General features: G+C 44.5%; 1 protein-coding gene across 2 annotated transcripts in view; it reads left to right on the forward strand.

The window, feature by feature from the left end:
• lrp6 (low density lipoprotein receptor-related protein 6) overlaps positions 1–21,002 on the forward strand; it is a 50,640-nt gene extending 29,638 nt beyond the window's left edge. For both annotated transcript variants that reach the window (XM_075472343.1, XM_075472344.1), the window contains exons 10-23: positions 62–288; positions 380–564; positions 859–1,185; positions 1,306–1,508; positions 3,660–3,871; positions 9,258–9,448; positions 10,148–10,357; positions 10,599–10,724; positions 10,797–11,033; positions 13,664–13,774; positions 14,630–14,860; positions 15,148–15,284; positions 15,569–15,666; positions 17,526–21,002. In XM_075472343.1, the coding sequence (XP_075328458.1) occupies positions 62–288; positions 380–564; positions 859–1,185; positions 1,306–1,508; positions 3,660–3,871; positions 9,258–9,448; positions 10,148–10,357; positions 10,599–10,724; positions 10,797–11,033; positions 13,664–13,774; positions 14,630–14,860; positions 15,148–15,284; positions 15,569–15,666; positions 17,526–17,826 (2,796 nt within the window). In that variant the 3' untranslated portion in view covers positions 17,827–21,002. The remainder of the gene's footprint in view (positions 1–61; positions 289–379; positions 565–858; positions 1,186–1,305; positions 1,509–3,659; positions 3,872–9,257; positions 9,449–10,147; positions 10,358–10,598; positions 10,725–10,796; positions 11,034–13,663; positions 13,775–14,629; positions 14,861–15,147; positions 15,285–15,568; positions 15,667–17,525) is intronic.
• The last annotated feature ends 2,479 nt before the right edge of the window (positions 21,003–23,481 follow it).

The raw sequence follows: 23,481 nt of genomic DNA on the forward strand, positions 1-23,481 counted from the left end.
GTGGAAGCAGGGGGTGAATGTGTGAGCAGACCCGGTTCTGACCCGCTGTGTGACTTCACAGACCATCAGCCGGGCCTTCATGAACGGCAGCGCTCTGGAACACGTGGTAGAGTTCGGCCTGGATTATCCGGAGGGGATGGCGGTCGACTGGCTGGGGAAGAACCTGTACTGGGCTGACACCGGCACCAACCGCATCGAGGTGGCCAAACTGGATGGGCAGCACCGGCAGGTTCTGGTCTGGAAGGACCTGGACAGTCCCCGAGCTCTGGCGCTAGATCCAGCTGAGGGGTAAGAACTGCAGATCAGATGAGCTGAGTTTATATCCAGCCAGCAGGTCTGGTTCGTGTCATAGAATCTGTTCTGACCCTGTTCTCTGCAGGTACATGTACTGGACCGAGTGGGGCGGGAAGCCCAAGATTGACCGGGCGGCGATGGACGGGACCGGCCGCATCACTCTGGTGGACGACGTGGGCCGGGCCAACGGCCTCACAATCGACTACGCAGAGCGGCGCCTCTACTGGACCGACCTGGACACGACACTGATAGAGTCATCCAACATGCTCGGTAATATGCTCCATCACACGGATCGGACCACCAAAACCAGAACCGCGCACAGAAACACCTGCTGGTCCCGCTTCTTCCGTGTTCAGCTAGCACACGGCATTGATTTTGGACTGTTTATTATTTCATTTGAACTGGTTTGAGACTTGGTTTGAACTGGTTTAAGACTTGGTTTGGACTGGTTTGAACTGGTTTAAGACTTGTTTGAATCATTTTTAGACCTGGCCTCAGTTTGGTCTGTAGTTTCTTAGTCATCGTCTCCTCTCTGATCTTTTTTTTTGGGTTCTTGTCCTGCAGGTCAGGACCGTGAGGTGATAGCTGATGACCTTCCTCACCCGTTCGGCCTCACGCAGTACCAGGATTACATCTACTGGACGGACTGGAGCCAGCGTAGCATTGAGCGAGCCAACAAGACCAGCGGTCAGAACCGCACCGTCATCCAGGGCCACCTGGACTATGTCATGGACATCCTGGTGTTCCACTCATCCCGACAGGGTGGCTGGAACGCCTGCGCCTCCACCAACGGACACTGCTCCCACCTGTGCCTCGCCGTCCCCGTCAGCAGCTTCGTTTGCGGATGCCCCGCCCACTTCTCCCTCAATTACGACAACAAGACCTGCAGCGGTGAGGCTCGCGTCACTCTCTGCAGGCTGTTGGGAAGCCCTGGTTTCAGGGTTCTGGGTTCCCTGATGGTTTCCGTCCAACCAGCAGCTCCGTGTCCAACTCTTTGTGGTTTTCTTTCAGCTCCCACTTCGTTCCTGCTGTTCAGCCAGAAGACGGCCATCAACCGCATGGTGATCGACGAGCAGCAGAGCCCGGACATCATCCTGCCCATCCACAGCCTGAGGAACGTCCGGGCCATCGACTACGACCCGCTCGACAAGCAGCTGTACTGGATCGACTCCAAGCAGAACGTCATCCGACGCGCTCAGGAGGACGGGAACCAGGTACCACATGCTGCGCAGGGACTGGGCCAGGCGGTTTTAGCTGAGAGCGGCTCATCTGATCTGGACTGACGCTCGGGGTAGAAAAGGTTGGATAAAATCACCGGTGAGGTTAATGGCTGTTTGAGGCTCTGCAGGCAGAACCGCTCAGAGCCTGAGTCTGCTCTGAGTTTGTAACACAGACGTCTGAGAGCATAAAAACAGCATTGTGAGCTCTGAAAAGATGATTCAGTTTATATCAACCTGCCACACTTCTCATAAATTTCAGAGTCGTGTACACCATGGTGGTCTGCGAGAGCCAAACAAACCAGATTTTCACATGAATCATTTCAGACGTTTGTTTTCTGTCGCTCTGAAAGTAAACACAGGGAGCAGGAGGAAACCTTAAACCTGCTCTTTCTCAAGAGAGTCAATCCAAAAACATGCAGCGGGGCATTGGGTTGTTGGGAGCACAACCTTCTGAAAAGTAACGCTGATAACAAGAGGTTTGATCATGATGGTCACATCACAGCAGCTTGGAAAAGATGAACAAGTGTCCTGACATCTTTCACATCTGTTAAAACAAACTGTAGATGACTGCAGCCCAGTTTAAACTTCCCCTGTTGGTCCAGTCTAGTTCTGATGACTCCAGCTGTAGTAGGCTAACCGTTTGGAGTTTTATCCATGTAACACAGGGTCAGAATCAGTGGTTGCGCTAGACTTTTTCACTGTCCGTCATTTTGACGGACAGGGTCGTAAAAATTCCGTCATTGTCCATTATTATCCGTCATTTTATTTTAAATGGTAATATACAGGCTTTTAAATGGTAGGCTAATATACAGGCTATATCCTAATGCTTATAATAACTCGTGTTTTATTGACTTATTTTCATTTAAAAAATAATTCACAGAACAAGTGTGTATTATCTAATATTTTTTTTTATTTATGCATTTCTTCAGAGATTGACATTCGGTCACTTGTGAACTCGTTTTTTTCGCTGCTAAAAACATTGCGGCTGTTGGGCATATGAACATGTTATTTTATAACGTAGTCGAACAAAGAAAATTGTAGTGAAAATACGAACAGTCCACTTAGAACAATTGAAGGGAAATATGAACAGTCCACTTAGAACAATTGAAGGGAAATATGAACAGTCCACTTAGAACAATTGAAGGGAAATATGAACAGTCCACTTAGAATGGTTGCAGTGGTAATCTGCAATTGACCTGTTGTAGCTCAAACCTTCCTTCTGGCCCGCATTGATTTGAATAGGGAGCTCGCTTGTGTGTAATCGAACGCATCAATTGAGACTGCTGCCGAGGCGATTGTCATTAAATTTTGCGTCCTTGCCTCCGACAGACGACTTCTCATTGAGGTTTTAATCTTATTCTGAAGGCTGAACCCACGCTCAGCTGCGACGCTGGAGACTGGAATGACCAGCGCCACTTCAGCCAAAGCTCTGAAGTCGGGAAACATGTCTCCCAATGAAACGATAAGAAGCCGGCAAGAGCCTCTGAACGTGATGACAGCTAATCAATCGCTAATAAATTGCTAATTAATATGCACGAGCTCGCCACCACCAGGTCGGGTGTGAGGTTACCGGTAGGCTACTTTTATGATTCATCATCTGTCAAAGTTACAGACGGGCGGCTATCAGAACACCCTCGCGCAGCTGGCTACAATGTATCGGCCCACTGAACACCAAAGCTGCGGCTCAGATTGAAAGTTGGTGACGGCAATGAAACTTATGTAGAGTAAGAAAAATGTCATAACTTGCCTATGATTTCAATTGTGTGTTTTATTGTTATTTTTTTATTATTGGTAATGGTAATGGTCAAATCCGTCAAAACAACGGACGGCCTTCAAATTTTTCCATCATGGCTGAAAAAATTCCGTCAATGACGGACAATTGTCGGTTAACGCGAACTCTGGTCAGAATATATCAATGAACATTAAAAATGTGAAATGTTTAGGGTGTGTGAAATGAAAGTTCCACATATTCAGAGGTGCATTTTAAAGTCGGGTAAGGTTCAGATCTGTTGAGTCAAGGTGTGCTGGTTTTTCCGTTATATCAGGTCTGACATCTACAGGTGCTGTGTTTACTCTTTGTGCATCGGTCGTTAAAGTCCTGGTTCTGATCCACTGCGCTGACCGTTCTGTGTGTCATCTTGTCAGAGTATGACGGTGGTGTCGAGTTCTCTGGTGGGACACAGTCAGGGTCTGCAGTTGTACGACCTGAGCATCGACATCTACAGCCGGTTCATCTACTGGACCAGCGAGGTCACCAACGTCATCAATGTGACCCGGACGGACGGCAGCAGGGTGGGCGTGGTCCTGCGGAGCGAGCACGACAAACCCCGAGCCATCGTGGTCAACCCGGAGAGAGGGTCAGTATGCTCGCATTTCTTCATGATCGTTTCACACACTCGCCTGATTGGTCGCAGTTCCTTCGTTGTGTTTTAACTCTTTGAAACCGTTCGTACGTTGTGTTTTAACTTTTTGAAACCGTTCGTACGTTGTGTTTTAACTCTTTGAAACCGTTCGTACGTTGTGTTTTAACTCTTTGAAACCGTTCGTACATTGTGTTTTAACTCTTTGAAACCGTTCGTACATTGTTTTAACTCTTTGAAACCATTCGTACGTTGTGTTTTAACTCTTTGAAACCATCGGTAGAGGTTCGTACGTTGTGTTTTAACTCTTTGAAACCATCGGTAGAGGTTCGTACGTTGTGTTTTAACTCTTTGAAACCATAGGTAGAGGTTCGTATGTTGTGTTTTAACTCTTTGAAACGATCGGTAGAGGTTCGTACGTTGTGTTTTAACTCTTTGAAACCATAGGTAGAGGTTCGTATGTTGTGTTTTAACTCTTTGAAACGATCGGTAGAGGTTCGTACGTTGTGTTTTAACTCTTTGAAACCATAGGTAGAGGTTCGTATGTTGTGTTTTAACTCTTTGAAACCATCGGTAGAGGTTCGTTCATACGTTGTGTTTTAACTCTGAAACCATAGGTAGAGGTTTGTACGTTGTGTTTTAACTCTTTGAAACCGTTTGTACGTTGTGTTTTAACTCTTTGAAACCGTTCGTACGTTGTGTTTTAACTCTTTGAAACCATCGGTAGAGGTTCGTACGCTGTGTTTTAACACTTTGAAATCGTCGGTAGAGGTTTGTACGTTGTTTTAACTCTTTGAAACCATAGGTAGAGGTTCGTATGTTGTGTTTTAACTCTTTGAAACCATCGGTAGAGGTTCGTTCATACGTTGTTTTAACTCTTTGAAACCATCGGTAGAGGTTCGTACGTTGTGTTTTAACTCTGAAACCATAGGTAGAGGTTCGTACGTTGTGTTTTAACTCTTTGAAACCATCCGTTGACGTTTGTACGTTGTGTTTTAACTCTTTGAAACCGTTTGTACGTTGTGTTTTAACTCTTTGAAACCGTTCGTACGTTGTGTTTTAACTCTTTGAAACCATCGGTAGAGGTTCGTACGCTGTGTTTTAACACTTTGAAACCATCGGTAGAGGTTCGTACGCTGTGTTTTAACACTTTGAAACCATCTGTTGACATTTGTACGTTGTGTTTTAACTCTTTGAAACCATCGGTAGAGGTTCGTACGTTGTGTTTTACCTCTTTGAAACCATCCGTTGATGTTTGTACGTTGTGTTTTAACTCTTTGAAACCGTTTGTACGTTGTTTTTTAACTCTTTGAAACCGTTCGTACGTTGTGTTTTAACTCTTTGAAACCATCCGTTGACGTTTGTACGTTGTGTTTTAACTCTTCGAAACCATCCGTTGACGTTTGTACGTTGTGTTTTAACTCTTTGAAACCGTTCGTACATTGTGTTTTAACTCTTTGAAACCATCGGTAGAGGTTCGTTCGTACGTTGTGTTTTAACTCTTTGAAACCATCGGTAGAGGTTCGTATGTTGTGTTTTAACTCTTTGAAACCATCGGTACAGGTTTGTACGTTGTTTTAACTCTTTCAAATGATCGGTAGAGGTTCGTACATTGTGTTTTAACTCTTTGAAACCATCGGTAGAGGTTCCTACGCTGTGTTTTAACTCTTTGAAATCGTCGGTAGAGGTTTGTACGCTGTGTTTTAACTATTTGAAACCATCCGTTGATGTTTGTACGTTGTGTTTTAACTCTTTGAAACCGTTTGTACGTTGTTTTTTAACTCTTTGAAACCGTTCGTACGTTGTGTTTTAACTCTTTGAAACCATCCGTTGACGTTTGTACGTTGTGTTTTAACTCTTCGAAACCATCGGTAGAGGTTCGTTCGTACGTTGTGTTTTAACTCTGAAACCATAGGTAGAGGTTCGTTCGTACGTTGTGTTTTAACTCTGAAACCATAGGTAGAGGTTCGTATGTTGTGTTTTAACTCTTTGAAACCATCCGTTGACGTTTGTACGTTGTGTTTTAACTCTTTGAAACCGTTCGTACATTGTGTTTTAACTCTTTGAAACCATCGGTAGAGGTTCGTTCGTACGTTGTGTTTTAACTCTTTGAAACCATCGGTAGAGGTTCGTATGTTGTGTTTTAACTCTTTGAAACCATCGGTACAGGTTTGTACGTTGTTTTAACTCTTTCAAATGATCGGTAGAGGTTCGTACATTGTGTTTTAACTCTTTGAAACCATCGGTAGAGGTTCGTACGCTGTGTTTTAACTCTTTGAAATCGTCAGTAGAGGTTTGTACGCTGTGTTTTAACACTTTGAAACCATCTGTTGACATTTGTACGTTGTGTTTTAACTCTTTGAAACCATCGGTAGAGGTTCGTACATTGTGTTTTAACTATTTGAAACCATCCGTTGATGTTTGTACGTTGATTTAACTCTTTGAAACCGTTTGTACGTTGTTTTTTAACTCTTTGAAACCGTTCGTACGTTGTGTTTTAACTCTTTGAAACCGTTCGTACGTTGTGTTTTAACTCTTTGAAACCATCGGTAGAGTTTCGTTCATACGTTGTTTTAACTCTTTGAAACCATAGGTAGAGGTTCGTACGTTGTGTTTTAACTCTTTGAAACCATCCGTTGACGTTTGTACGTTGTGTTTTAACTCTTTGAAACCATCCGTTGACGTTTGTACGTTGTGTTTTAACTCTTTGAAACCGTTCGTACGTTGTGTTTTAACTCTTTGAAACCATCGGTAGAGGTTCGTTCGTACGTTGTGTTTTAACTCTTTGAAACCATCGTAGAGGTTCGTTCATACGTTGTTTTAACTCTTTGAAACCATCGGTAGAGGTTCGTATGTTGTGTTTTAACTCTGAAACCATAGGGCCTAAAAAAATAAAAAAGTTTGGTTCCTGTTGGTTGTCAGTTGATGTCATGGGTAGGTAGGGAATTTATTTTATTTAATTATTTTTTTTTTTTCTAGTGACAGCAAGGGATAGGTCGATTTTATTTATTTATTTTTTTTTAATTACAGCAGCAATGGATACTCCCAGCATGTTACACACACACACATTTTATATGAACAAAATATGTAGTCAATACAACCTGGACCATTGGCATTGAAGACATCAATATTTCATAAATAAATCTAATAGTTTAGTTAAAGTGTCACTCTGGTGTTCTGCGACTCATAGCCCTGTTGTCCAACATTACTGCCTGCTATTAGTAGGAAACATATAATCATTGTTATTTTTAGATCATTATCATAGATCTATCTATAATAGGATAATTCCAGCCATGTTTAACCCATATCGTTTTCCTGAGGGTCTCCCAGTGTTGGGGTGACCCTTTAATCTGATTAAAATCTATCTGACCAAACCGCGGTCTAGATCTCCACAGAACGTCAGAAGTAGCCTAGTGTTTTTGTCTCTCATGTGTGTAATTATAAAAAGTGTAATGAAATTGATTTATTTAAGAGGGTAGCACATTTTGATAGTCCAATAACACCCTGTCAAATAATGCTCTCCCTTCTCAATGCATTCTTGTAAGACGACTTATCACCTCACTGCCACTGTAGGATGAATGGCAGCATGTTCATAACATTTTCTAATCAATATTTAAGAGGGTAGCACATTTTGATAATCCAATAACACCCTGTCAAATAATGCTCCCCCTTCTCAATGCATTCATGACAATGATGGAGCAGAATAAAGACAGAAGTGTCCCAAATACAAAACTCAAATGGTGAATGACACCCCATTTGTGCATGTTAAGCTAACTGCTTGTTAATACGATAAGTGTTTTATTACTTTGCATGTCTTCCAAAAGAGAAAATAATCAGACGCAGGGTAGCAAAACATTATGGGCGTGAAAACGAAACTTAGAAAATCGGCTCGGCGCATGTGCAAAACCACAAAGTAGCAATTCTCGACAAGTAGGAGAAATCGACTGAACACCGGCTGCTGACACAAATGAACAAGTGCACTGCTTGACTTCTTCAAGGACATTTTCGAAAGATTTCCTACCCAATCTTACAATTTTGTTTGTCACGCTATTGCATGGACAAACAATGGAGACCACGCATATATCCATCTTTCTCCCGCAACCATATAACACGCGCTACCGATCCAGTCTGCATTCAGATCTCACGTGAAGTCGTTGTTTTCACGAGAGCATGCGCTCATCCTTATACAGGATGAAGAGGTGCTGTACAAAAACGGAATTATAGTTTGCATTAAAAAAAATGTATTTGTGTTCTTTTTTTTTTTTTCTTCCCCAAACTCATAAAATAATTTGAGTCGCACGTAAATTGACAGGGTCGGTCGGAAACCGGAACCAAAAAAAATTTTTTTTTTAGGCCTAGGTAGAGTTCGTACGTTGTGTTTTAACTCTTTGAAACCAAAGGTACAGGTTCGTACGTTGCGTTTTAACTCTTTGAAACCATCGGTACAGGTTCGTATGTTGTGTTTTAACTCTTGGAAACCATCGGTAGAGGTTCGTACGTTGTGTTTTAACTCTTGGAAACCATCGGTAGAGGTTCGTATGTTGTGTTTTAACTCTTGGAAACCATCGGTAGAGGTTCGTATGTTGTGTTTTAACTCTTGGAAACCATCGGTAGAGGTTTGTATGTTGTGTTTTAACTCTGAAACCATAGGTACAGGTTCGTACATTGTGTTTTAACTCTTTGAAACCATCCGTTGAAGTTCGTTTGTTGTGTTTTAACTCTTTGAAACCATAGGTAGAGGTTCGTTCGTACGTTGTGTTTTAACTCTTTGAAACCATAGGTAGAGGTTCGTTCGTACGTTGTGTTTTAACTCTTTGAAACCATCCGTTGAAGTTCGTACGTTGTTTTAGCTTCACACTCCTCCAGATTCTTTTTAATAAGAACACAACACATGAAACTTAACAGTTGTGACGTGTTTCTGTTGATAAAACTCGACCAGTGTTTTATGCTGGAAGTGATTTCCTTTCCCTCTAAAAGCAGAAAGTGAACGTATGACTCCTGATGCTTTGTTTACTTCTGTTCGGTCCGGTTCCAGGAAGAGCCCCACTTGTTGTTCTGAACTCTGCAGACTCCTGTGGTACCAGGAGGTGGTTCTGAAACCTGAAGCTCAGCTGCTTCTCGTCAGACTTCTTCCCCTCACAAACAAAAGTACTTCTGTGCGTGTGCATGTAATTTGTCCTCGTTGTTTGTTCTGTCGGGCCGCTGAAGTTCCAAGCGGCTCGTTTGGACCCATAATTGTAGGGTTTCCTTCAGGCAGTAATTTCTGGGTCGCTTTGTGGTGCAGAAATGGAGTCTGCAGATGTTCAGAACCAAACATTCACAAACTGCAGCAGCCGCTCAGGCTGAACGCCCGTCCTCACAGCTGATCCGATGTGCCCTGCAGGTACATGTACTTCACCAACCTGCAGGAGCGCTCTCCGAAGATCGAGCGGGCGGCGCTGGACGGGACAGAGCGGGAGGTGCTGTTCTTCAGCGGGTTGGGCAAACCTGTCGCTCTGGCTATCGACAATGAGGTGGGGAAGCTGTTCTGGGTCGACTCGGATCTACGCCGCATCGAGAGCAGCGATCTGTCCGGTGAGTTCTGAGCAAGTTCAAGTTTTCTTCTTTTTTTCCAGAAATTCAGTCAAACTTCTGTCAAATATTTCATGATTTAGTGAACTTTAACTGTCTGAACCCAGAACACGGTGATGGAAGCACCTCATTACTTCATGCTGGTTAAAAAAAGATGATAAATGAATGAAAAATTTTTTTTATTTAATTTCACACCCGAACATCCTGACTGTCGTATGGAAGACTGGAACTGCCATGATCCAAAATAAGTGATGGCTGAATATATTTAAAGTATATCTGATGACAGATGCTGCGTTCATGTTGCTTTTTACTGACTGTGCAACTCTGCTATCAATTTGTTATTTTAATATATTTAATTTTTTTTCTTATTTGTTACTTTTGAAATAAAACATGGATAAATGGATGGGGCGGGGGGATTTAAATGAGAGTTTGGTGAAGTTGACCCTCCGTCAGCCCAATAAATCCTCAGACTTCAGACTGGCGCCCCCTGAAGGACAAAACCACCACACAACCTCCTCGTTGATATTAATCCTGTGAATGAATCGTTCTTGTTGTGATGCGTCTGTATAATTTTTGTCCCCCCTCCCCCGCCTCCCCTCCTGCCTCACCCCTCAGTTCCTCTCCCGTTTTGTTGCATTTGTTCCTGAAGTTTTCGCCCTTGTTTTTTTCTCCCTGGTGCTTTTGTTCTGTTGGACGATTCAGGAGCCAATCGGATCGTGATCGCCGACTCGAACATCCTGCAGCCGGTCGGCCTGACCGTGTTCGGGGACCACCTGTACTGGATCGACAAACAGCAGCAGATGATTGAACGCATCGACAAGACGACGAGGGAGGGGCGCACCAAGGTGCAGGCGCGCGTCGCCTACCTGAGCGACATCCACGCTGTGCACGAGCTCGACATGAGGGAGTACAGTGAGTCCAGTTTCCTGTGACACCACAGCATTAATCAGCTGTTTCCAGTAGATTTACAGCTTTTCTCTGTCATTTAAACTGGAAGAATTTGGTCTAAATACCTGTTGGTTTAAGCTCAGTGGCTCTCTGTTTCAGAAGCAGAACCTCAGCTTTGTTCATGGTTAAATGGTACAAAATGCAGAATCCGTCCATCAGGAGATAAAACCAGAACTAAAGCCTCGCTTGTGTTTGCGTTCTGCAGGTAAACATCCGTGCACGTGGGACAACGGCGGCTGCTCGCACATCTGCATCGTGAAAGGCGACGGGACGACCCGCTGCTCGTGTCCGGTCCACCTGGTGCTGCTGCCAGACGAGCTGTCCTGCGGAGGTAGAGCTCAGGTTTGGTTCTGAGTGCTGCAGTGTGTCAGCAGAATCTGACCGTGTTCCGTGTCGTCCTCAGAACCACCAACCTGCTCGCCGGAGCAGTTCACCTGCACGTCCGGGGAGGTGGACTGCATCCCTCAGGCCTGGAGGTGCGACAGCGTCCCCGAGTGCGACGACGGCAGCGACGAAGAGGACTGTCCCGTCTGCTCCAAGTCCGAGTTCCAGTGTGACAACCGGCAGTGCATCGACCTGAGCCTGCGCTGCAACGGCGAGATCAACTGTCAGGACCAGTCCGACGAGAACAAGTGTGAAGGTAAGACCGGCCGGCCTGCGCCCACTTAGACGGGTCAGAGTGAGAGCAGTCTGTTCCGAGTGGTACGGTCCAGTTTAACACCGACTTCCATTAAAGCATAAACTGATCCACGCCAGAACCAGTGAAAAGAACAGAGTCGGATTGAGACCTCATTGATGTATTTCTGGCTCTGATCCAGAACCAGTTCTGTGTGTTTTTTAATTCCTGAAAACTTTTTGATGGGAAAAATTATTCCAGAGCGGCCCAATTATTTTATTTTAATTAACGTAGCTTAAAGTGGAAGTTAACGTAGCTTAAAGTGGAAGTTAACGAAGTTAACGTCGCTTAAAGTGGAAGTTAACGTCGCTTAAAGTGGAAGTTAACGTCGCTTAAAGTGGAAGTTAACGTCGCTTAAAGTGGAAGTTAACGTCGCTTAAAGTGGAAGTTAACGTCGCTTAAAGTGGAAGTTAACGTAGCTTAAAGTGGAAGTTAACGAAGTTAACGTCGCTTAAAGTGGAAGTTAACGTCGCTTAAAGTGGAAGTTAACGTCGCTTAAAGTGGAAGTTAACGTAGCTTAAAGTGGAAGTTAACGAAGTTAACGTAGCTTAAAGTGGAAGTTAACGTAGCTTAAAGTGGAAGTTAACGTAGCTTAAAGTGGAAGTTAACAAAGTTAACGTCGCTTAAAGTGGAAGTTAACGTCGCTTAAAGTGGAAGTTAACGTCGCTTAAAGTGGAAGTTAACGTCGCTTAAAGTGGAAGTTAACGTCGCTTAAAGTGGAAGTTAACGTCGCTTAAAGTGGAAGTTAACAAAGTTAACGTCGCTTAAAGTGGAAGTTAACAAAGTTAACGTCGCTTAAAGTGGAAGTTAACGTCGCTTAAAGTGGAAGTTAACGAAGTTAACGTCGCTTAAAGTGGAAGTTAACGTCGCTTAAAGTAGCGATGTTAACCGATGACCGTATGACCGATGGTTGACCGAATCAACGTCGTCCGGTTAGAATTTTTCTGCCGTCGGTTTAAAAAAAACAAACAAAACAAAAAAACTATATCTTTAGAAATGTTATGTGAGCATGAGCCATCCCACGATGGAAGAACAACCGCAGCAGAGCTCACGTAGCGCCCTCCTCAGAGGTCCTCTCTTACACCGGTTGCAACTTGTACGCCGTACATGACGGGTCCTGTCTGCGCAGTTAAAAAAAAATCGCCACTATTAACCTAAATAAAGCCAATGTGGCTGCGTGTGGACTACAACATAATGATAATTGTAACATTGTAATGGCAAAAGACACAAGACTAACTTAGCCTACTTCTTGTGATATATTCATCTGTACTTAAATAGCAAGACGACAGGAACTTATTGCAAAGGATTTTGTGCAGCATAGGCTACGCCACAGAGGCTGTTGGCATTCGGTAAGTTTTTCTTTTAACGAAGTCATTGGTTAACCTACTTCCCTGTAACACCGCCAAATGCACCGGTCTCTGTTTGTGACTTTGTAACGTGGGCTTTTAACAGCCCGAGTTCGGTGCCGCGTTTGATTCGTGTTTAAAAAGTACCGTGACTGGAAGGGCGCCGTTGCGCGTAATGTGTGGCTGTGCGTGTCTGCGCAGGCACAGCAATTATTTTTCTACCCAAAACCCTTATTCATCCACAAGTACGCCTAGAACTAGTGGTCAATGATTGGGGAAAATGTATAATACCAAGGGCACGAACCAACATTAATTGTGTGGTGGGAGCCTAACCAGTCGGCAGAGAAAGACGCGCGACAGGACACAGATATCATAAATGGCACTTATAGAATTTTCGGTGACCGACTTTAATCGACTAATGAGGCTCAGTGGTCGGTCAAGACTTTTTTTAAATTTCGACATCCCTAGCTTAAAGTGGAAGTTAACGTCGCTTAAAGTGGAAGTTAACGAAGTTAACGTCGCTTAAAGTGGAAGTTAACGTCGCTTAAAGTGGAAGTTAACGTCGCTTAAAGTGGAAGTTAACGTCGCTTAAAGTGGAAGTTAACGAAGTTAGCGTAGCTTAAAGTGGAAGTTAACGAAGTTAGCGTAGCTTAAAGTGGAAGTTAACGTAGCTTAAAGTGGAAGTTAACGTAGCTTAAAGTGGAAGTTGACGTCGCTTAAAGTGGAAGTTGACGTCGCTTAAAGTGGAAGTTGACGTCGCTTAAAGTGGAAGTTAACGTCGCTTAAAGTGGAAGTTGACGTCGCTTAAAGTGGAAGTTGATGTCGCTTAAAGTGGAAGTTGACGTCGCTTAAAGTGGAAGTTGACGTCGCTTAAAGTGGAAGTTGACGTCGCTTAAAGTGGAAGTTAACGAAGTTAACGTCGCTTAAAGTGGAAGTTAACGAAGTTAACGTCGCTTAAAGTGGAAGTTAACGAAGTTAACGTCGCTTAAAGTGGAAGTTAACGAAGTTAACGTCGCTTAAAGTGGAAGTTAACGTTGCTTAAAGTGGAAGTTAACACGATAGTGTTTGTTGGATGGGAACAACCTCCCTGACCGTTTCCTTCGGTTTGACAGCATGTGACCGTTTGAGGTCGCTGTACTGATGCTGTCTGATGACCTCCTGTTATCAGAAATGATCAAAGATGAAGGAAAAACTGCCTGAAGAGACGTAAATTCTGGTTTGACGAGCTGCTGATGCTTCTGTTTTCAGTTCGGTGTCCCGCCGACCAGTTCACCTGCTCCAATGGTCAGTGCATCGGGAAACACAAGAAGTGCGACCACAACATGGACTGCAGCGACAACTCGGACGAGATCGGCTGCTGTGAGTCTCCATTAAAACACACGACAGGTTACAACATGTGGCGGTTCTGTTAAAACATCCAGTTTATGCTCATGTTACTGACCATAAACAGCTGCAAACATATGCCTTTACGCCTTTTCTTACAGCACCTGATTTAAAATGATGCCATCTGTATGTCCGCATCTTTTATATGTAGTTAGATTCAGACTTTTGGCTTTAATCCAAGTCCTAAAGTTGATTCAGGAGGTAGTTTTTAAATGTTGAATTAATATTTTCTTTTTGGATCAGACAGAACCGTCTGACTTTGTTCTTTGCATCATTGAACAGAAAGTTGATCACAAAAGCAACACAGTAACCTGGATCTTATTGATTAAAACCACGAAAGGCTAGAAGCAGCTGTTCTGCAGCAGGAAACATAATTTGATCTGTTTGATGAACACACTCCCAGTTTTTATGATTCACCCTCCTGCTCCGTGTTCACACTCAGCGGTTCAGTCCGATTTAAATGAACTCTTCTGCTCCAAACACACAGAAGTTTATTCTTTAGTTCAGCTTTTCTGCATTCTTTCTAACAGAAGAGCTCGCTTTGGTCAGTTCAGTGTTTCTTCATTTCCATGCAGCTCTTTATGAAATCTGGTAAAAAATATATCCAGAGCCAGCTGGACTCCACATTTATCCAACACCGAGGCCGTCCAATCAGAGTGAGACCTTTTATCAGCCGCCTGTTGGATCCACAGAAAATGTTAATTTATTTATTTATTTTTCAGCGTTTCCTGGAGACAAAACTTGTTTTGTAAATTTTTAGAATAGTTTCTTTGTTTCTTTTCTGATCGTAATGTCGGTGGAATAAAACGTTTGTCTTCTTCTGTGGTTCAGATCCGACAGAGGAGCCGCCGCCTCCGCCCAACAATACAATCAGCTCCATCGTGGGCGTGGTCATGGCCCTGTTCGTGGTGGGCGCCATCTACTTTGTGTGTCAGCGCGTCCTGTGTCCTCAGATGAAGGACGATGGCGAGACGGTCACCAACGACTTTGTGGTCCACGGGCCGTCGTCCGTGCCGCTGGGATACGTCCCGCATCCGAGCTCGCTGTCCAGCTCGCTGCCAGGTGAGCCGCCGCTGAAGTTTTCCGACATGGACTGAACGTCTGCTGTCGGGTTTGAGTTTCCTTAAACTGGAGAGTTTTGTTGTTTTGAATGATAAGTGAAGCTGTTGAGTTTTAAGTAACATGTTTTATTCCTGAGAATCTGTAACAGAACTCAAACTGTTAAAATGTCAGAAATAAATAACTGCTCGTTGGATGCTTTAGTTGTTCAGGAGTTTAAAACCAGCTGGAGAATGTCACACCAGTAGATTAAACTCGGTGCTAACGTTGACCTCTGTACCTGTGGACAGGCATCTCCAGAGGCAAGTCTGTGATTGGCTCTCTGAGCATCATGGGCGGCAGCAGCGGGCCTCCGTACGACCGCGCCCACGTCACCGGAGCTTCGTCCAGCAGCTCGTCCAGCACCAAAGGCACCTACTTCCCCCCGGTGAGCCTCTCTGATCCGGACTGGCCTGTCTGATCCGGACTGGCCTGTCTGATCCGGACTGGCCTCTCTGATCCGGACTGGCCTGTCTGATCCGGACTGGCCTGTCTGATCCGGACTGGCCTCTCTGATCCGGACTGGCCTGTCTGATCCGGACTGGCCTGTCTGATCCGGACTGGCCTCTCTGATCCGGACTGGCCTCTCTGATCCGGACTCGTCTGTCGATGACGTTCCTGATGGTAACCAGCTGCGGTGCTGGTCCTGACCTGCTGTGTTGTGTTTTCCAGATCCTGAACCCTCCTCCGTCTCCCGCCACGGTCCGCTCCCAGTACACGCTGGAGTTCGGTTACTCCTCCAACAGTCCATCCACTCACAGATCCTACAGGTACTCCCGTTTGATCACATGTGAACTTTTGGGAGCTGAGCTCAGGTTGGGGTTTGGACTCTTTTTCTAAAGCTGTGAACGTTTCACAGAACTCCTCAAACATAGTTTTGTTCATCAGAACCTCGATGCCGACAGATTCTGACCTCAGGCGGTTTACAGCTGTGGCTTCAGTCCTCCAAGTAAATCCCAAAATATTCAAACATTGTCTTTTTAATCAGATAAATGTTTGATCCGGTTGTTGTGACATGTTTATCCGAGCGCTGCCGAGCGGCTGGTGGGTTTGTTGCTTTTGGATCAGAATCAGAACAGATGTTAAGCAAACGTAATTCAACACAAAATATTTAGAGAGAAATCTAAATCAAAGAGGTGACAAAACATGCAGCAGCTGGAACTCAAAAGCAGGCACGGACTCATTTAGAGGCTGGAACCAAACGGGACCGGTTCTGACCCGCTCTGGATCATAAACATGGTCTTTATTATATGAACTTTTACTGCAGAAATAATCCAGCTGGACTGGATCAGTGAGAAACATGAAACGATCCTGCTGTGGTTCTGTTGGCTTCACACGTGAATGGTTCTGTCTGACATACAGACGGCGCCCTCTGCTGTTCAGCTCGGGGAAGTGGTTAACAACATCACCGTGGCAATAAGACATCTACTTTCAGCAGTTTTCCTGGTCAGTTTAACACTGGTTATTGGTTGGATATGTCAGGGGTTTTTCAAACTGTAGTGAGCAGTTCGTTGGCCTGTTTTTACCTCATTTATCCAACTTTCTCTCAGAGGAATCCACCAGAACTTAAACATTGTCAGCCTTCCAGATTTAGAGTTAAGACACCAAAACGAGACACTGAGGAAGAATATGACGATTCACTCTAATAACAGAATATTAGAAATGAGGGCAGAGCAGCTGAAGCAGTGAAAGTAAATAAAGATGTAAATATAATTCCGTTATTTATAGAAAACATTCCGCCTTTTTCTGATTTGATGTGAATTAAAATCAAACGACAATCTTGACCAACTTATTTTAACCCTCTTCATTCAATTGAGTTAAGTTCAATACAACTTTATTAACCCCTGAAGGTAACTTATATCCCTGCAGCATTAGTTATTATTAAAGATCAGCTGTTGTTACAGATGACAAAATGAAATATAAATTAGCTGACAAACATGTAGAAAGCTGAAGTGTAGCAGAGAGGAAGGTGTGGTAGAAACCTTCAGAGGTCTCCATCAGTGGGTTGGGCTGTTGTTTCTGTTGCTTAGCAACAACTCAGCTGATGACGTCACACACAGTGTCAGCAGGTAACTCAGGTGAACTCTCTCAGCAGACAACATGGACAGAAGCTCAGAGCCAGCTGTTCAACATCTGGGGTGCAGACGCTCCTTCTCAGTGACATGTCCAGGATTACAGCATCTGTTGTTAACCAGCTCTGTGATCCTCCTCCTTTCCTGCTAGCGCTCTGTCTGCAGTCTCTGTCTGCCCGGATAGTCTTAGAGCTGAGCAGAGAGCTGTTAGAGCTGTTCCTGCAGCCAGGTCTCTGCCTGATATTCCTGCTGTGTCCTCATCAGGGCTCCAACTCGTCCATTTTATCCACCAGTGATCTCACATTTCCCCTGATGATCAGGGGAAGAAATTAGTTTAAACTTCCTCCTCCTTTTCCTCCATTTTCTTCCCGCTCTGCATCGTAGACGTCTCCTCTTCAACTCATCTTGATTTGGGGTCTTATCCCAGGTCATTACTCGTTCTTTTGAAAGCTCAGCTAGCTGCTCCAACAGGATATCAACTTTCCCGTTGCCACGGTTGCGCATCATAACAGAACTTATAAAAAAAGACACTAAATGTTTCTCTTCTGCTCTTTCAGCTACCGACCCTACACCTACCGCCACTTCGCCCCCCCCACCACCCCCTGCAGCACCGACGTGTGCGACAGCGACTACACACCTGGGCGCCGGGCGCCGCTCAAGTCCAGCGCCGCCACCAAGGGCTACACCAGCGACCTCAACTACGACTCTGAGCCTTTCCCACCGCCACCGACGCCCCGAAGCCAGTACCTGTCGGCGGAGGAGAACTGCGAAAGCTGCCCGCCGTCGCCTTACACCGAGCGCAGCTACTCCCACCACCTCTACCCGCCGCCGCCGTCACCCTGTACGGACTCCTCGTGAGCCAAACCCCCCAGAATCCCACCCTCCGCAGCTCCGCCCCCTCACTGTAAATAGCAATTGTGCATAAATGAGGTGAAAAACGGGAAAGCGAGACTGAAGTATCGGGAGGAGCGCCGGCGATGAAAAAGGGAAGCAGATGGGGAGCGGCAGGACATTTGTACATTGAAAAGAGAAAAACATATTTATATATTTTCTATACAGTGTTTACTGATGACGCCATAGAGGTTTGTATTAAGAAATTTGTACATTTTTTAAGAAAAGGTTTTATTAAAATCATCAGATATAAGTTGCCTTAAACCAGGAGAAACAGGCTGAAGGACGAGCAGGAAGCAGTGGGACGATGAACTCACCGATGCCAAATACAAAGACAGCCACAAGAACAGGCGCCGGAGGCCCCGCCCCCGCCGCACCCCTGCAGTTACCATGCCAACTGGATCAGGTTCCAGAATGCGGTACCGGCTCTTTGATTCACATTTACCTCCTCTTGTTTTTGGACGGTTGGCGGGAAGGCGTCTGCTGAGGGTGTGAGTCCTGGGCTGACCCGTCAGAACCGGGCCGGTTCTGTAAGGCACATATCCACCGACCGATCCAACACGGAGCCAATCAGAGAAATGGTGATGATGCGGGAGGGTCAAAGTCAAGAAGTTTGATCCAATTCTACAGAACCGCAGAGCGGGCGCGAGCAGGACGGCTTCAGTTGTTTACAAACTTTCCGCTGCGCACAACAAACAAACAAACCAACAAGTTGTGCAACGTAAACATGGAACGGCGCCGCTCGCGTCCCTCTGAGGCCGCCGCAGCATCAGGACTCACATCCGGACGCAGCGGGTCCGTGTTCTGACGCGATTTAAACCAAAACGTACGTTTGTGTTTGTTTGCTCACGTCTGACGGCAGCTCGAGCCGCCCGGCGTCGGCGAGCGCGGCGCCACTCTGTGACTTCTGTTTCTGTGTTTCTGAATCTCTCACACGACCTTGTGCCTGAGCAGTTAGACAACTTCACACCTTTTTACTTTCCGTTGTCGTTACTCTGAGGAGAAGAACACAAAGAGCTCCAGTGCCCACTAAATGCTATATAGTATTTTTGTACCACATATTGTGTAGATAACGTATTTATAAGCTATATAGAAAATCATTGTAAATCTATCCATTGAATCCTTGCAGTACTTTTCATTCCGTCTTTTTTTATATTGCCTCATTCTATTTTTCTACAGAATCAGACGTACGGTGACAATCTCAGATCAGTCCTAGAACATATCCAGGTTTTAATGTCTCTTCGTGTAAAGTCGCTCTGATGTTTGAAGGACTTTTGTGCCAAATCAGTCTGTTGTTTATCGGCTCGGTGCCGGAGCCCGCCATCTGTGCGACCAGACGTAAAAGAAACACCAGCATGACTCAAGACAATCGAACGCTTTACACTGGTTTTTATCAGTTTTATCAGAACAAAATAAGCTTCCCGCCAGCTTTTCGGTGGGATTGTTTTCCTTGAGGCGGAGACGTTTCAGTCCTCCGGATCTGCAGACTGGAAGGAAACCAGTGGAGCTAGCAGCAGCTTCTCTTTACACATCGTTCATTGTTTATTCCATTCGGCTCGGTTCAAACCAAACCTTCTAAATCTAAAGTAAAAAAAGACCCTGAACATGAAGGTTGTAGAAACGTTTCTCTACTTTTAAGTCTCCATGAAATTAAATTATATTTTTAGATGTTTTTACATTTGTTGACATTTCCAATCATCACCCCAAAAGTGGATTTCTTTGTAGTTTTAAAGGTATTTTAGAGTCCTCCTGTGCTCGGGGGCGTGTCCTCAGCAGTGGGCGGTACTTCTTCAGGCCTCTGGAGCCGACCAATCAGAGCAGATTGGGTGTTTCCAGAGGGGGAAAATCCCCTTGAGCTTCTGTTTTTAACAGGAAACGTGATGTGCTAAAAGAAAAAGTCTGTAAAGTGTTTCATGGGGACTTTGATGATTGAACAAAAAAAAAAAAGTCAAACAGAGACACTAAAACTTCACGTATGATTGAAAAGAACTTTCAAGTCCTCGTTTGTCACGACCTTTTCTTCCAGTCTTGCTGCAGAGATTCGTTACTAATGTGCTTTAAAACCCACCATGTATCAGTCTTTCTGGACTTTAAGGCCTCTGTAGATGTTTGTGACGGAAGTGAAGCAGAGGAAAAGAATTTGTGACTTTTCGCGCTGTAGTCGGCGGTCGCAGTTTGGTCTCGCCGCTCACGTGTCCGCCAGCCGCCGCTACCTGTGGTACTGTTGGAAAGGTTCTCGTTTCTGCACTTTACAGGACGTTTTCTTGTCTGAGCTGATTCGGTACAAATCTGAGTGAAAGTGTGTGAAGGTGGGCGTTAGAAGACTGGCGCAGCCCGGTTGGTGTCGGGGACTTTAGGGGGAGAGTTGAGCTGGTCGAAGGTGACGTCTAACATCCGGGACGTGAACAAACTCAGGTGGAATGAAGGTGAAAAGATCTAAAAGCTACAGCTGAATCATTTAAGGGAACTATTTGAGTTATGAGGAAAAAAAGAGAATTATTGATTTGATGTTTTTAATTTGAAATGTGAAGATGATTTCCAACAAATCCCATTTAAAAAAAAAAAAAAAAAAAGTACATTTTTGGGATGTTTTCTGTCCATTTAAGAGCCAAAAAATATGTTTCTGTTGGGTCGGCTCCTAAAGTTTGCAAATTAAAATCAGGATCAGGAAGATTTTGGTTGCCAGGTCTGCCCACCTTTAATGTAATCTGCTGGAAACCGGCCTGCAGACTCCCTCCAGGCCTGCAGGCGGTGCTGTTGGACACGCCAACCGCTGGAAGTGATGGACAGACTGAACGTAGATAAAAAGGCTCGCAGGAAGTAGAAATGTAGAAAAGGTTGGTTTTTATTTTTTTCAATGAAAAGCACTTTTGTCTCCAGGTTGTTCGGAGGGTCGACAGGCAACCTTCGTCTGTTTGGTTCTCACGGTGCTTTGTGTTTGTGGAGACGACCAACATTTGGTTCGTCACTTTTCATTTAGTTTCCACTGAATGTCCGTTTTTGTACGATGACGGCCTCACCTGTAAACCTGAGCATCAGATGGACCTGTACAGCCCATCCAGCTGCCTCCATAAGCTGTTGTAACTCATCAAAATGCTGATTTTCTTTGTCTTTTTGTTAAATATAAACTGAGTGAACTTCTACTTCAGTGTCCGTGTGCTGATATATGATTAAACAGGACAAAAATGGGAAGAAATACACAAAGAAATGATTGACTTGTCCAAGTAATCACCCCCTTTGGTATTTTACCTGTTTTCTTTCTTAAAAACCTGAACTTGAAACTGGTTTTGGGGGGATTATATCACCTCATAAACACAACTCGGCCACTTTAAAAGTTCTAACCTAATTATGAAACAAAGAAAGGTTCTTTTAGGGTTACATCTCTGGAAGCGTGAAACGTCTAACCTCTGGGATTCTTGCTGATTCCTCCTCGAAGAACCTCTTCAGCTCCTTAAAGCTGGATGGGTTCTGCGAGTGTTCTGCGGTCCTGATACAATCGGTTTGAGGTCTTTGCTTTGGCCAGAATGTTTCCCTTGCTCTGGCGTCTCAAGTCACCAGCAGGTGTAAAACTCCTTCTTCCTGTTCCTGGGAGCATATATCAGGGCGTCTGAAGTCACCAGCAGGTGTAAAACTCCTTCTTCCTGTTCCTGGGAGCATATATCAGGGCGTCTGAGGTCACCAGCAGGTGTAAAACTCCTTCTTCCTGTTCCTGGGAGCATATATCAGGGCGTCTGAGGTCACCAGCAGGTGTAAAACTCCTTCTTCCTGTTCCTGGGAGCATATATCAGGGCGTCTGAAGTCACCAGCAGGTGTAAAACTCCTTCTTCCTGTTCCTGGGAGCAGATATCAGGGCGTCTGAGGTCACCAGCAGGTGTAAAACTCCTTCTTCCTGTTCCTGGGAGCATATATCAGGGCGTCTGAAGTCACCAGCAGGTGTAAAACTCCTTCTTCCTGTTCCTGGGAGCAGATATCAGGGCGTCTGAGGTCACCAGCAGGTGTAAAACTCCTTCCTGTTCCTGGGAGCATATATCAGGGCGTCTGAAGTCACCAGCAGGTGTAAAACTCCTTCTTCCTGTTCCTGGGAGCATATATCAGGGCGTCTGAGGTCACCAGCAGGTGTAAAACTCCTTCTTCCTGTTCCTGGGAGCATATATCAGGGCGTCTGAGGTCACCTGCAGGTGTAAAACTCCCCAAAAACACAACCCTGGTATTTATTTTGTTCCTTTTTGTCTGAAAGGTCCTCATTTTACGAGCCGTTCTGATTTTCATTTCCAAAGTACGTCACTCCTTAAGTTGACCCCACCTCCTCTGCTAAGCCCCACCCACTCACATCCACCTGAACTAGCATCTGCTGCTAGCTTACAGCTACACTGCTAAACTATTTCCCTCTGGGATCAATAGAAGAACTATCTGTATATATAGAGCTGGAGTGTTTCTGGTCTGACTGGATGACAGCTAACATACGAACTGAGTCTCCACCCTGAAAACAGACTGTTAACAAAGAGTTGTTAAAACAGGGTTAAGACAGAGAGCCGCTGTGTTTAAACCAACAGGTATTCAGACCAAAGTCTGTTTCAAACGTCTCAATAAGAGCTCAGAAAACTGTTGATTTTTAAAAAGATATAAAATGTCCCCATTAAGAGTATAGTTGCATTTAGTAACATCTGTCATTTATGTCTGATCAGTTTTCTCCACATCATGATGCTACCTCCACCGTGTTTCCCTGCGGGGATGGTGTTTGGTTCGCACTACATGGATAAAAAGTTGTTTCCACGGCCTTGTGGTCATCGAACCATCCAAAAGGCCCCAAAAAAGCAACATAACCAGGAAAATGGCACCTTATTCCTGAAAAGGGGGCTTCTTCCAGGTGTTTGGGAAATCCCCCAGATTCTTCATGTTTTCTCTTTGGTGAGGTTGATTCACACGCTGTCGTCAGTTCTTCCTTTACGACACAAATATCCTCCGTTTATGTAATTTATTCCCTCAGACTTCTTAGAAAGCAGCATCCACAACCCTGATTCCCCCACGTTCTTCTTCTTCATCACCCGCTGATCAGTACTCTTCTTCTACCTCCATTTTATGGCAGTAATATGACCGATCTGTGTAGAGGAACTTGCTGTAGAAATGGATATAAATGGTTCATTCTAAGGTCATAAAAATAATTTAGCAAACCCATTAGACAAAAACAGAAACACCGTTTTTAATCATGTATTTATTCACAGACATTTGCTCAGAATGAGTATCACTTTGGAAAATAATGCTAGAATTTGGTTATTTTTACATTTCTGACCTAAGAAACTCACAAACTCAGTGAATTTAAAATCCTGGCCCAGAAAAATGATACAAATCCCAGAAAGAGACGCAAAACAACAAAAATTATAAACAAAATGGGCTCAAAACAATCGGAATGAGACAAAAAAAAAACAAAGACGGACCACATCTGTATGGTTTGTCGTTGTTTTACAGCCGGAAACTGGTAAAGTTGAAAGTGAATGCTGTAGCCATGATTTCGCTCACACATGTAAATATAGACGCACAATGAATGTGATCAACAGATATCTTACAAACATTTCATTACGATCAGTTTTTATTTCTCTACGTTTCAGTTTTCTTCACTTTACC

Source organism: Odontesthes bonariensis, chromosome 8 (genome assembly GCF_027942865.1).
Source record: "Odontesthes bonariensis isolate fOdoBon6 chromosome 8, fOdoBon6.hap1, whole genome shotgun sequence".
NCBI classification, from domain to species: domain Eukaryota; kingdom Metazoa; phylum Chordata; class Actinopteri; order Atheriniformes; family Atherinopsidae; genus Odontesthes; species Odontesthes bonariensis.